At 42.1% G+C, this 14,301-nt stretch overlaps 1 protein-coding gene across 1 annotated transcript; it reads right to left on the bottom strand.

Annotated features, from left to right (window-relative positions):
• Positions 1-11,420: 11,420 nt before the first annotated feature.
• LOC147603868 (polyphenol oxidase, chloroplastic-like) lies at positions 11,421-13,506 on the bottom strand. Its single transcript, XM_086795953.1, has one exon. It carries the CDS (start codon positions 13,428-13,430, stop codon positions 11,844-11,846), a length of 1,587 nt encoding a protein of 528 aa, XP_086652079.1. The 5' UTR covers positions 13,431-13,506; the 3' UTR covers positions 11,421-11,843.
• Positions 13,507-14,301: the final 795 nt, after the last annotated feature.

The following is a 14,301-nucleotide window of genomic DNA, read 5'->3' as shown; positions in this document are numbered from 1 at the left end:
CAATGAACCCTAGATATTCAATTTTGGAAGTGAAGAAGGTACATTTGCTTTTCTTGGCATAGAGCTTATGTTCGCGCAGTATTTGCAATACTTTGCGTACATGCTCCTCATGTTCCTCTTTTGACTGAGAATAGACCAAGATGTCATCAAAGAAGACAAGGACAAATTCATCCAAGTAGGGTCATAAGATATCCTGCATCAGGCGGTTGAAGGTGGCGGGAGCATTGGTTAATCCAAATGGCATGACTGTAAATTCATAGTGGCCATAGCGGGTATTGAAAGCGGTTTTGGAGATATCTGATTCCTTGATCCTAATTTGATAGTAGCCAGACCTTAAATCCATCTTGGAGAAAACTTTGGATCCATAAAGTCTATCACAAGAAGTTCGTCGATGCGAGGAATGGGGTATTTGTCTTTGACAGTGACCTTGTTTAGGCCTCGGTAGTCAATACAAAGACGAAGCGTGCTATCCTTCTTTCTCTGGAAAAGAACAGGCGCTCCCCATGGGGAATTACTAGGGTGAATGAATCCTTGCTCAATGAGCTGCCTAAGTTGTTCCTTGAGCTCTATGGCTTCAGGAAGAGACATTTTGTAAGGTCTCCTTGAAACTGATTCAGCCCCAGGGATTAACTCAATCCCATGATCTACTTCTCGAGATGGGGGTAGTTTTGTAAGTTCCTCTGGAAAGATATCTGAAAACTCCTGGAGCCAAGAGGGTTCTAAATCTGGGTTGCTTTCTTCTACCTTGTTGAGTTTGACAAGGAAGATCTATTGGCCCTTGCGCACTCCCTTGAGAAGGCGATTAGCTTTGACCAAATGAAATTTGGGTTTACCTGTTTTTCCCTGGGCTGATACTACCTGTCCTTGACTATTCTTAAAGGTGATGCTTCCTTCAGCACAGTGAATGTCAGCATTGTTTGCAATTAACCAGTCCATACCAAGGATTCCATCATAAATCCCTAATGGTAAGCTTTTAAAATACCCATGGGTTGATTCACCACCCAATTCAAATTCAAGATCTCCCACACAATGTCGGGATACTTCTTCTTTTCCACTAGCTAACTCAACAATCATTGCTTGGGCTGGTTTTTGATCTAACTATAACTTATGCAAGCATTTTGGAGAAAGAAATGAATGCGTACTACCACAATCAATCAAGAGCTGGAAAGATCTACCTTGATAAGTAGCCGGAGCTTGGATAATAGAAAACTGTGATTAGGTCCTTGATGTTCTACAGCTGCATGAATGGTGGCTTGCTCTTCTTCTTCCATCTCTAAAGTCGGTTCACCAATCATAGAGCAGACACGGGCAGTCACTCCACGACCTCTACCACGTCCACCACTACCTCGTCCAGGAGCCTGGCGGTTATTAGGAATCCCATGACCTTGAACTACCCGGCCGCCTTGTGGAGCAGCAATGACACTAGGATTGAGAGAGGGTCTTGCAAGTTTGGGGCATTCATTCGGGAAGTGGCCAACTTCATTGCAATGAAAGCACCTTTGGTCCCCATAGGATTCTGAAGTGGAATTAGCATAACTGCGGGGGATAAAATTATTGGGGTACTGACCAATAGTGTTGTGGCGGAAATTCGATTGGTAATTCCTCTGAAGGCGCCCCCTTGGGTTAGACTCTCCTCTTTGCTTGACCACTCTTTACTTCTTTAGCCAGAGGTTTGGCTCGGGTAAGAGCATCTTGCAAGGTAGTTGGCCTCATTGCTTCAAGGCGAGAATCCAAAGGTTTGGCTCGGGTAAGAGCATCTTGCAAGGTAGTTGGCCTCATTGCTTCAAGGCGAGAATCCAAAGGTTCATTCAGCCCTTGGCAAAATCGGGCCACTTGTTGAGTGATCGACATAGGTGGAGCATATTTGCCAAGTGTGACAAATTTTGAGTAGTATTCCTCCAAGGTTAAGCTAAGCTACTTGAGGCTGAAGAACTCATTCATCTTAATAGATTCATGAGATGGGGGAAGATAACGGTCCTTCTCAGAGCTTGCTTAATGTCACTCCAGGTTTGGGTATCTTCAGTGACGCCCTTATCTCGGCACCATTGCTTCCACCAAAGTTTGGCGTCCCCGGTAAGACGGAATCTGGCAAGCATGGATTGATTCCTAATTCCTGTACCAGCAGCCGAAAAGTAATCGTCCATGGCTTCTATCCAAACTTCTGCATCCCTTTCAATCTTTGAACCTGCCCCATTAAATGAGGGAGGTTGCATTTGTTTGAGGAGAAGCTTCTTCTCCTGTATATCTGTATATAATGCATTGGGAGCAAGAAGTTGACGATCCTGGTTATCAATATGAAGCTAAATTTAGAATCATGACACTTAGGCGGTTTAATACACATAAGAGAATGAGTGTGAAAATCAAAACCTTTTATTCCAAGCTTTAATATTTACAAGTGAACCAAGCCATTTACAAGGATTGGACTAAATCCAATCTTATTTATTTACATGGTAGTCCTCTAGGGAACCTAATAAAGATCTGCGGTGGTAGCATTGAAAAAGTAGGGGGGTTCTCCCATGGTTTCAAGAACTCGATAAGTCTCTGGTAGGGGAGGCAAACCACGTCTAGAAAGACGGGTAACAGCTACTCTATCAAGGGATACAACTTGAGTCACACTATCATAAACCCATCGATTCTGCAACATGCGATTCCCATCGATAGTGACATAGGTGTTACGAGGAGTGCCAATAAACCAGAATAGGCGAACCATCCTCAACATCTCGACGTGCTCAGCTCGAATGATGAAATAGGTAGATCGACGATGCCAATGCTCAGCTCTGTTCCATCCCCTTTCGATGCGAGTGTAATGAGGAAGGGTTAGCTTGTCTACAATGTGCATCATAGTGTCACGGAACTCAAATTCGGAAGGGCGACAAGCAGTCATGAACATGCATTGGAATACCAGGAAGTGAGAATAGGGATCCATCTCGTCCTCCTGCGTCCAGCCGTAACTAGATTAGTTTAACAAGAATTCCTAGAGCAACAAGAGAATACAATATGAAATCTCCCAAGTCTAAACCTGCTCTGATACCACGTGTAAGGACCCCTACCCGTAGGGCGGCGGGGGAATCCTTTTGATAGGCGGTTAAGTCTCGTGTTATTTTCTGATTGACGACACCTCGATCTTGTAGAAATACGAGGTTACGAGCAAACGGAGGGACCTAACTCTATCTCGTAGGGGAAGCATAGTCATCCTAAAGGAAATTCTAATCCCCAGCACACGGAATGTGCGTGGAGATGGAACAAGACCCACACTTGGTTCAAGGAAGCCAACGCCTTTTTCCCCCTGTATTTCATGAGGCACGGCCGCTGGCTCGGTCCCCTAAAACAAGTCTTGTTTGGGACTCTACTATTCCCTAAGTATCGTAAGTTACAACTAGTAGAAAGCTACCTGACTGATCGGGTCCACCCATCCTTAGAATGGTACCGTCAGGGCATCCATTCTCCCACTTTCCACGCACTCACCCATTCAATTGTTTTCTAATTAAGTCCTACCACACTGTGAAACACTTAAAAATAAATTTCTTTGTTAATTAATTACGCTTGATTTCTTAAAAGAAATCTTCCTTAGCACAACATTGAAATCAACAAACATACTTACAGTGAAAAATATTTACAAAGACCCTGGAACCGGGCCGATATTCCAATCCAAACTTCCATGTCCAAACCATAACCATAACCATAACCATAACCACAATCCAATCACAACCACAACCACAACCACACCGATGATCTAGAATTCGATCTTCCAGCCTCAACCAGCTGGGTAAACCTCACGGACCGTCTCCCCTCGTCGTCAGCCAGCCGATGAGGGCCAAGCCGTCCTATCACCCCCTCAGGTACTGCCGCTTGTACTAAACCCTCTCGCCCTTCGGAGGGGACGGAGGTGGGGGTTAAGTCACCGCACTAGCCTGGACCCACAGAACTAGGCAGCATATATACATCACCCTGGTGTGGTGAAATCCAATTCCCAGTGGCATAGGAGGGGATTGCCCTGGGCCGACTCCCGGCCTCACTATATCCTTCGCCCGGCTACACAGGCAAGCACGGAGTTAGCTAAGGGGGGGAGAAGCTGTACCTGCATGTTAGCAATAAACCAGTAGTATATCCAATAAAAAGAGACATAGCCTTTATTCAATGAATTCACACATTAACAAAAACCATCGTTTCGGAAAGACAATGATTCAAAAGCAAGATTATTTTCTTATAACTTTACTTAAGAGTAACCATAAGGTACTTTAGGCCATCTATACTAGGGGTTTAACTTTGGTTCCTTTCCTATTATTTCGAATCTTTGCATTAAGCTTCATAAGAGAGAATTTTACTTAAACTTGTTAAATGACCAACCTGGTTATCGTTTTCGTGCCTATTCGCTTCAAGAGGGGCGAAGTCGATTGCAGGGATGGGATTCGCTTCATTCCCTCCTTGGGCAGCGCGTGGTTCTTCATTTCGACGGCGTTTTGGTGCCATAGGAGCACTAGAGTTTTAAGAGAATAGAGAGAGAACGGGGTGAATATAAGAGGTTGGGAACTTGGAGAGAAAAGAGAGAATTCTACTGGTTCAAACGGATTCGAAAACAGAGTCCGTTTGGGGTAGGAAAAGCTTGTTGGGCTTATGGGTAGGAAAGACCTCTTAGCCTAAGTTTAAGTCGCCGCATATGGGGGGGAGGAATTGAGAGGTGTCCTTAACTTGGAGAGCTCTTGAGAAGAGTGTACGCCTAGGGAGGCCTAGGGAAGAGTGCATGGTTAGGGAGGCCTAGGGAAGAGTAAGGCAAGGGTTGGAGGACAAGCACACTTTAAGTCTATTCACACGGGGGGGAGAAGAGTGTAGGACATGTCCTAGAGCTTGAGGGAGGGCTTGCGCCTAGGGCCTTGCTGGGGGATTTCTCGGAGAAGGGGGCTGGGAGGGTCCTTTTATAGGTGCTGGAGGGTGGACGTCCGGGTGCGGGAAGGCGACACCTGGGTGGTGTAGGTGTCCGAGAGAGAGTGTGGGCGCGAGACACCTGGGGGTGGAGGTGTCTCGAAGACAGAGAAAGTGTGACACATGGGGTTGGAGGTGTCCCCAAGAGAGAGAGAGCGCGACACCTGTGGATAGAGGGTTCTGGGAGGAGGGGGTACGTGTAGGGGTGTGCTGGAGGGTTCTGGGAGGAGGGGGTACGTGTAGGGGTGTGTTGGAGGGTGCGTCTAGGTTGTGTACACACTTGGGTGTCTCGGGTGGATTGTCGGTCGTTTCACGAGCGGCGCCTGTGGTGGGGCCCACGCCGGCCGCCCGCCGCCGTCGTCCCGGGGGGGTCAAAATTTTTTTTTTTGACGAAAATGTCCGGCCTTGCCCCGTGACCATGGGGGCGTGTTCCGTTCATTGATTAGACGCCTGGATAGTTACTATTTTAGATCGGAAGTTCGCAGATTAAAGGCTTAAAAGCTTAATTAAACCCATTCTGGGTACCCGTTTTTAGTTCAGAAAAAACTATTTTAAGCGTAAAATTACGCGTAGATTCCAAATTTGGATTCAAAATTACAAATTTCTAAGCAAAAATGGCTCATTTTCCAAAAATAGAAGTTTTCTGATCGTAAAAATGACAAACTAAGTTATATTTTTCAACTCTGAAGCAAGTACATTGTTATTTACAAGTACATTGTTATTTTTCAACTCTGAAGCAAGTACATTGTTATTTACAAGTACATTGTTATTTTTCAACTCTGAAGCAAGTACATTGTTATTTACAATGGGTATGTTACAGAAAGTCGTGGAATTAATGTTATTTGCATCATTAAGACCTTTTGAACACGTTATTTTAGGCCATTTCTTGAGTTATTTCTGTGTATTACGACAGAATCACCACAACGTGAACATGCTGTCTCTTTGTAGTAGATGAACATAACCCTGTCGAACATAACCCTGTCGCGTTGTAGTGACTTGTATGAAAGTCATGGAAATAATTTTATTTGCACCATTAATACCCTTTGAACATGTTATTTAGGCCATTTCGTGAGTTATTTCTTTATATTACGATAGAATCACCACAATGCGAACAAGCCGTTTCTTCATGGTGGACAAACACAGCCAGACCTGTCACGTTGTCATGATTTGTATAGAAGTCATGGAATTAATGTTATTTTCACCATTAAGAACCTTTGAACATATCATTTTAGGCCATTTCTTAAATTATTTCTATGTATTACGATAGAATCACCACAATGCAAATATGCCGTTTCTTTGTAGACAAACACAGATTTGTCGCATTGTGGTGATTTGTATGAAAGTTGTGGAATTAATGTTATTTGCAAGCACCATTAAGACCCTTTGGACACATTATTTTAGGCCATTTCTTGAATTATTTCTATGCATTACGATAGAATCACCACAACGCAAACATGCTGTTTCTTTATAGATGAGCTGTACAGCCCTACTGCGTTGTGGTGATTTGTATGAAAGTCATGGAATTAATGTTATTTGCATCGTTAAAACACTTTAAAAATGTTAATTTAGGCCATTTTTATGTATAAAGATAGAATCATCACAATCCGAACAAGCCGTTTCTTCGTAGACGAACACAGGCCTGTCCCGTTGTGGTGATTTGTGTATGAAATTCATGGAATTATGTTATTTTCATCATTTAATCCCTTTGAACACGTTATTTTAGGTCATTTCTTGATTTATTTCTTTGTATTAAGATAGAATCACCACAACACGAATAGGCCGTTTCTTCATGGATGAACACAGTCATAGTTGTGTTGTGGGATTTATATGAAAAGACACTTTGAACACTCTTTGAACACGCTATTATCGATCTTTGATAAAAAGAAAATGCTTCTAGATATGTCATTAATTTGATTTAACATTATTTTATTTTGAACTCGTCAAAATCACCACAACGCGAATAGAGTCCCCAAATACGATCATCAAAACCTTATCATGTTCTGGTGATTCTTGTGTGAATAACCATCTTATATTACTACATATTAATTCAAGCGCATCTCTGTCTCACAGACACTAGAGGTAGTGATACTATACGATTTTCTACACAAATTGGAGCTGCACGATTGCTTCTAGGAAATATAAAAAATGTTGAAGTGTGATTTTGCTCTCGGGGTTGCCGGCGGGTCAGATTTCAGAGCATGAGGTAGAATTCTCACGATTAACTTTGAGGGACATAATTATTGTTGGAATTGATGATTACATGCATGTCAATGACATGAAGTTTTCTTCTGGAAATAATTTCAGGCAAAAGCTTAATAGAAGCCTTCAAAGGGTTCTAGAGAGCATGAAGAGGATTGAGAAGAAGTTCCCTATTCATAGCCACACATGCCGCTTTGTGAGGTATGATCATGGTCTAATCTATTATTATCTAAATCTGATCCTTAAAGGGATGATGATCACGAAGGCACACAAGATGTCCATGTGAATTGTGGAGGAGGAAGAAGACTTTCATCAAGGAGAAAAGATTCTTGACTTTGCTGAACAGAGGAATTTAGCTTAGTCTCTTGATGTTGAGCATCTTCGTGAGTGAGGAGACTTTGATTCCGCCTCAAGAGGACATAACAATGCTCAAAGATAATAATGCCATTCCAACATTTTCTTTGCCATCTTTCCCAATCAGAGATCTCTAGTATGTTTTTGACATCGGATCTACAGGCAACCTTTAACCTTCGGGAGGACTACTACCTCGCAATCATTGCACAGAATCTTGAGGAGGATGATAATTTTGTAGAAACAGAGGGGGTAGGTAAGTACCTTCTTCTTAAGTCCACTGTTAAGGATACATAACTCCTTACTATTGGGAAAGCCTTGGAAATGATGTTTATAGATGCTTCATTGTATGAACAGGCTGGGTTCCCATATGAGGAGGAATTCCAGAATATTTAGAAAAAGCTTCACATTTCGGATATAGGAAAGAATGTTGATCTAGGGGAGTCCTTAGGGGGACGGATGAATGTTGAGCGAGGGGAGGCTTCAACTAAACTTTGGATGGATGAATTACTTGTTTACGATGAAAATACGAAGGTGTGTATGAATGAATGGATCATCCACACTTTTTGATAGCTGCTATGTATGTGTTTTGGTTCCTTATTAAAAGGATATGTGATGCTTGTTTGCAGCTTGTCATCTATGAAGACAATTTCATTCATCGAGGCAAAGGTTCATGCACAGGAGGATTGAGAAAGGACTCGGCCCTTGGAGAATACATAAAATCATTCAAATTGCCACAATTTGTTATATATGACCAGACAATACAAGTTTTCCATTGTTTGCAATCAAGACTTTGTTTAGATATCTTGGGGGCTATGCTATCAGATGTAATAACGACAAGATAATGCTGCTAGAGAAGCAAACAGCTTTGCGAGTGTTCGGTCAGGGGCCTGGAAGTTATGCCTTTAGAGGACCTTACCACTTAACCTACATAGCATATGCACTATCATGTGGAATTAAGGGTAGTCGGTTGCTTAAAGATTTTGGAAAAATAGAGCTCCTCATGTATCAAAAACAAATACTTGCTCCAATCGAAGATCATGTAGGAGATGAGACAACTCCAAAAAGGAGAAGGATTTAGTGATTTTTCAGTGATGATGATCATGATACTCATCAATATTGTATCATTTTTTGTCATTTTTAATGGAAATTTTTGTTTCTCTCATAGAAAGAGTATTACAATTTAAAAGGCATATTATTGTAAATTGGCTTGTATGCTTCAGGGGGGAAGTCGAAACATATTTTGACTATCTTGCACTGGCTCCATAGGAAACTTAATTGCTTTAACCAAATGTGTGTATATGAAAACTTAATTTCCTTGTGTGCTTCAGAGGGAAGTCAAAACATATTTTAACTATCTTGCACTAGCTCCATAGGAAACTTAGTGATTTCTTTAACCAAATTCGTGTTTATGAAAATAGTTGGCTGATCATCCCAAAGCTCATACAAGTCATCTCCTATGGATTTATACCAGTTTCCCTCCACGAAATAAGTATTTTTATCAATCTTGTTACCCAATGCATCCCTTTGATCCTTAGTTGCTAGCCCTTTGACTCCTGTACATTTGACAAGGTAGAAACCAACAATTTCTTCATTCTCCTCTTCGGGAAGTACTACAAAGTTATCTCTGACACAAAGGGCATGACTTAAGTAATCATAATGTCCCGCATAAGTGGGACCATGAATGTTATCAACACCACATGAGTCGTCATCATCATCTAATGTATCAGCATCATTAGAATCGTCATCGACTATGGGGACCAAAGTGTGGTATTGCCACATCTCTACATATGCGACCTACTTTTACGTCTTCTCCATTTACCCTCTATACAAGGAGCACAAAATCTCAAGGGGTTCACTATATGTAAACCCTCTATATCACATGTGTTCAAGGCCTACTTTTAAAATCCCTTATCTGTGAATTTTTCATGAATAAAACACACCCTTTTTCTATTCAACCTGTGAATAACCCATTTAAATGGTACCCTTTTGTATGTAAAAAATGTGTAAAAAGGGGATTTCAAAATCCCTTCTGTTGAACCCATGTGCTACATACATATTTATGAGTGAATGCCCCCCCTCCCCGAGCACAAAAGCATGACAATCTCCTTGATAGTGTAATAGTATCAATTTTAGATATCCATTTACACAGTGCATAGAACATGAACCTTTTACTGTCATATACAATTCCACTTACGGATTCTATTAATATTACCTTCCTTTACTTCCCAAAAAAACTCTGTTTACTTCCCTTCTTTTCTGATCATAAACTATTGTGGCTCCATTACTAAGGTGGACCCTCAAGAAAGCCACAACTTCAGCTGCACATGTAAGGATGACATCTAGCTTCTTAGGAGCTTCCAGATTGCTTCAATCTTAATGTTTAGTGGTGTTGTGAGTGATCTCTAGTGCCTTAGCATCTCGTGTTCAGCTCCAATTAGTAGTAGAACTCCTCCAATGATGAGATTTGAGCTGATTTATAGAGGTGGTGGGTAAAAAGGAGATTATTGAAGAAATTGGTGCTAATTGCTAGATGCTAGTTTAATTTCTTATTAGAGCCATAGATTTCTATTAACCAAGGTGGATAGAAGTGGATTAAGTTAATCATACTTGCATAATGAAAGAAGAGAAAAAGTGGTAGGCCTTGATATGACCTGAAAATTAAGTTGGGAGCTCACCAAGGTGGTTAGAAGTGGATTAAGCTAATCACACTTACATAATGAAAGTAGAGAAAAAGCGATTAAGATAATGATAAGATAATAACAAGGCAAGAGGTTAGATCGTCCAACACACAAACATAGTTTAGATCTAACACACAATCATTTACATTAGATTGAGTGCCTTTAGATAGGTTTAAGTACATCACTGTTAGTACCTTGCTTTGCTTAATCTAGCCTCCCATGATTATAACTTCCACCTCCCATAATTCTAGGGTCATTTTTAATGATGCTGACTATAATTGTAGTGCACGTACAAGCCCACTTGTTCATGATATCTTGGGCTGATTCTTGTCCACATACATCATGGCTTATGACCCATTTGGCCCATCTGTTCATATGAAATTTGATTTTCCACCCTTCACATATTTCCTAAGGTTACACGCTCCTCCTTTTACTGCCCAAATGGTTTCACACTTCTTCATGACTTGTTTTTCAACAAACCTTAGTCATGCTTCCACTACTACAAAGAGACCCACCCCATCGACAAGGTAGGGGTTGAAAGTTTAATCTCTTATATGTAAGAATATGTGAGCTTTACCACTTAAGTACATAATCACGTTGAAACTTCAATATTAGTAAGGTACACTTAAAAACTTTACAAAATTAGTAGGGTACACTTAAAACTTTACAAAATCAAAGGTTAATTTTATAAAATTCCTTTATCTACAAATTAATTTGTGTGTGAAGGTGATTAATATCTAAGGGGGACAAGGTGATTAGTGCGGCAAGGTGATTAATATCTATTAAAGGGACACCTTAGTCATGATTTTATTATTACAAAGGGACCCACCCCACTGATAAAATCGACTAGCTTGGGTAGGGGGCTTTAAAGTTTGATCTCTTACATGAACTACACAACCATGTTACTTACCCTTATATGTACTATAATATATAAGTTTTCTGTTACTTACTCCCTTTGAATAGCACATGTTTTATCTAGAGAAACATTTTTTTTTTGTAGGTGCTTATGTTTCACTATGTGTTGGGTTTCTTCTTGTCATAGCCTTTAGTGAAAGAAAATACTATTTGCATTACTAAGGTCATATTTATCTAGCTACTCCATTTGTATCACTAAGGTTGTATTTAACTAGCTACTCCATTTGCAATGAATGAAACAAGGACAGCAGATACCTGTGCAATTTTCAATTGATGTCTTGCTACCTGGCCACAACCCTAAAATACAATCTTTTTCATAAAGAAAATCCTAGTTCTCTAATTTATTCAAATTACTTATGCAATCACTAAATTACTAGAGGTTTTTTCAGAAAGCCAAAAAATATGGCTTTACAAAACTGGAGGATGTTAACAATAGTCAAACTTTTGGGGTTCGACTACGCATACGACAAAATAAAACATGCACATTGCATACTTCTACATCTCTAATAAAAATTCAATAAGTGGTAGTTTTTGACAATTTCTACACAAGGAAAAAGAATATCCATAACTACAATTCATAGCCAAAGTTCAACTACTCTGCACTGCTGCTACTACTACACCGTGGATTGCATCCCCAAGTAAGGTGAATGAGGTATCCTCCTTTGAGCCATCTATAACATCATTGTCTGGTATGACGAGCAGAAAAAAGATCACAATTAATGATGATGATGTAAACCTCTACCATGATCCGGCCAGGATCAAAGAGAAACAATAGCACTAGTCCACTTGTCTCCTTGATTCATCGGAAAAGTAGGGGGCACTGTACTCCATGGCGAAGCTGGAGACTGATGCAGGCAATCCAATGGTGCCCAAAGCTTTTGGTACAAGGGTGATCACAACACTATACTCTGCAGTCAGATTAAGATCCTTAATCCTACCATTAACTGCATAGCCTAGAGTGGTCTGGTTAACTCCCACATAAAACATGGGCACAGTTGTAAAGAATCCCACATATTCTTGGCACCCAGTGGTTGTGTTAATATTTGCCGATGGTAAATTAATGAAAATATCGAACTGGGTTGGACTCCCTTCTACCCATTCAATCCCATTAAGTACAAGATTTTCATCAAGACCTGATGAAGCTTGGTCAGGTTCTCTCTCTACAACGGAAGAGCAAGGGCTAAACATGGGTTGATCAGGCTGACAGAGGGTGTCATTAGGGGTTAATCTGGCAACACCAGTGCTTAATCTAACAGGGACTGCGTTGATCCATGGGTTATCAACCTCTTCATAGGCAAAGCCAAGGTTAGTGGTGTTCAGAGCATCTCTAACCTTGACTCGAACAAGGACTGCATCTTCGTTGTAGAAGGCAAATTCAGAGTCAAGGTAGTCAGGGTCGTCAATGTCTGCGTTGCCTTCGAAGCTCTTCCAGATCTCCCAGAGTCTATCAATTTGGGCATGGTGGGCGTAGAAGATGGGGTCTCGCGCGGCAGCATAGAAGGAGCCCATGTCCCTCCATCCGATGTGCTGTCTAGATCCCGTCCAGAGGTGGACCGAATTGTGAGGCCTTCTTTCCACAGTTCCATAGCCCGGCTGTGGGTTGTCGCCCTGCCTGTAAGGCCGCCCGAAGAACCTGTCATGCGTGGTCGCATCTCGGATGAGCACCCTGTAGAATTCATTTGCATTCTCTCTCAGCTGCACCTCGGGCGAGCGCCAATCTGTATCGTAAGTGTAGTCGATGGCCACAACTGCAGGAGCCTGGTGTAAAGCGTCCCTCCACGAGTCCACCAGATCTGGTATCTGGGTGAAGATCCATGGCATGGAGCTGCCATGAGGGTGGTCGTAGTTCCAGAAGGAGAGAGAGAAGGTGTCATCACCTAGCAACTTGGCCAGTATCCTCTCATGGAAATAGAGATACCACCTGTGGAAAGGGAAGAAAAGCCACGAGCCATGCACCTGGAAGACTTGCGTGGAGTTGAGCTGCGTGTAGACTGTGTTGCAGTAGGCGCAGTGTATGTTGGCCTGCTGCTTGAAAGACCGCGGATCATCAGCAGGAAGGGCTCTCATGAGATTGTAGGCTCTCGTAAGCTTCTCGGCATAGCTCTCGTCTGCTGCATGAGCAGGTCTCCTCAATTTGATCACGCTGTAGAAGCTCTCATTGGGCCTGAATAGTGAAGGGGTGTACGCAGCAGTGGGCGCACAGCAATTGAAGGGCGTCTCTGCTGCGGGTAGATTGTAAGGCAGGTGGCAACTACTCATGTTGGGAGCTAGGAGACGCTGGCCTTGTGCAAAGCCACCCAATACAGTAATAATGAGGAGAGAGAGAGAAACCACTCTACCTAACCTAATCCTCCTGCAAGCCATGGGCTCGCTTGAGCTTCCCTTGATCTCACATTAGAAATTCCCTGCTCATTTGGACGGCCCGGAAAGCTCTGTCCTCTATTCCTCGATTCGTAACTAGGAGAGCCGTGTTATTTGGGGGCAATATAGACCGTCAAAATCACGCACGACACTTGCACACGGGGCATTTACTGCACTACAATTGAAGCCAACCCTAAGTATGTACGTGCATTGTCCACCTCACACTGTTTTATACATGTGCAGCAAGACCATCTTGGCTAGTTCACTCTCCCGAGTTCGTCTTGACATAAGTCATGGGTTCGAACCAGGAAGTGGTTTGAACTATGCAATTTGTGTACAAATTAAACCTATGGATTGTTACTTGAAATACAAATAAAAGTCATTGTGTCAATTTGTGTGGTACTATTATAGCACATAATAATGATAATGAAGAATCATTATACATAATATGGGTCTCAAATGTTTTTTACATTAATTAGTTTGATGTTTATATTTTAAACCTTAGCATGTGGAAGAGTGTATTCTCGATGCTTCAGCTTCTGGAAGTTTCCGATAAGGGCTTGTGCCTCACATTTTTTAACTCTCTCTCTCTCTCTCTCCTCTGGACTTGCCCCTCTATGTGACCACGCCTCTATGCAAAACGCCTCCATGCAAAGGAGGAGGAAAGTGTTATAGGGTCTTTCTCTCCGAGACAGGAGGAGGTGGTGGAGCAGAAGGAGGATGATGCCCTACTCTCTCTGTAGCGAATACAACAAGCGCATCTCTCTCTCTCTCTCTCTCTCTCTCTCTCTTCTCCTCGGCCTGAGCTGGGTGCTGGGACGGGTGGCCAAGCGAGCGTAGGTAGCCGGCACCAAGTGGCATTGATGGCGGCGTA

This window comes from Cibotium barometz, chromosome 63 (genome assembly GCF_041138505.1).
Source record: "Cibotium barometz isolate CiBa-2024 chromosome 63, ASM4113850v1, whole genome shotgun sequence".
NCBI lineage: Eukaryota > Viridiplantae > Streptophyta > Polypodiopsida > Cyatheales > Cibotiaceae > Cibotium > Cibotium barometz.
Note: the sequence above shows the minus strand (reverse complement) of the source record. Positions and strands in the feature narration are given on the sequence as shown.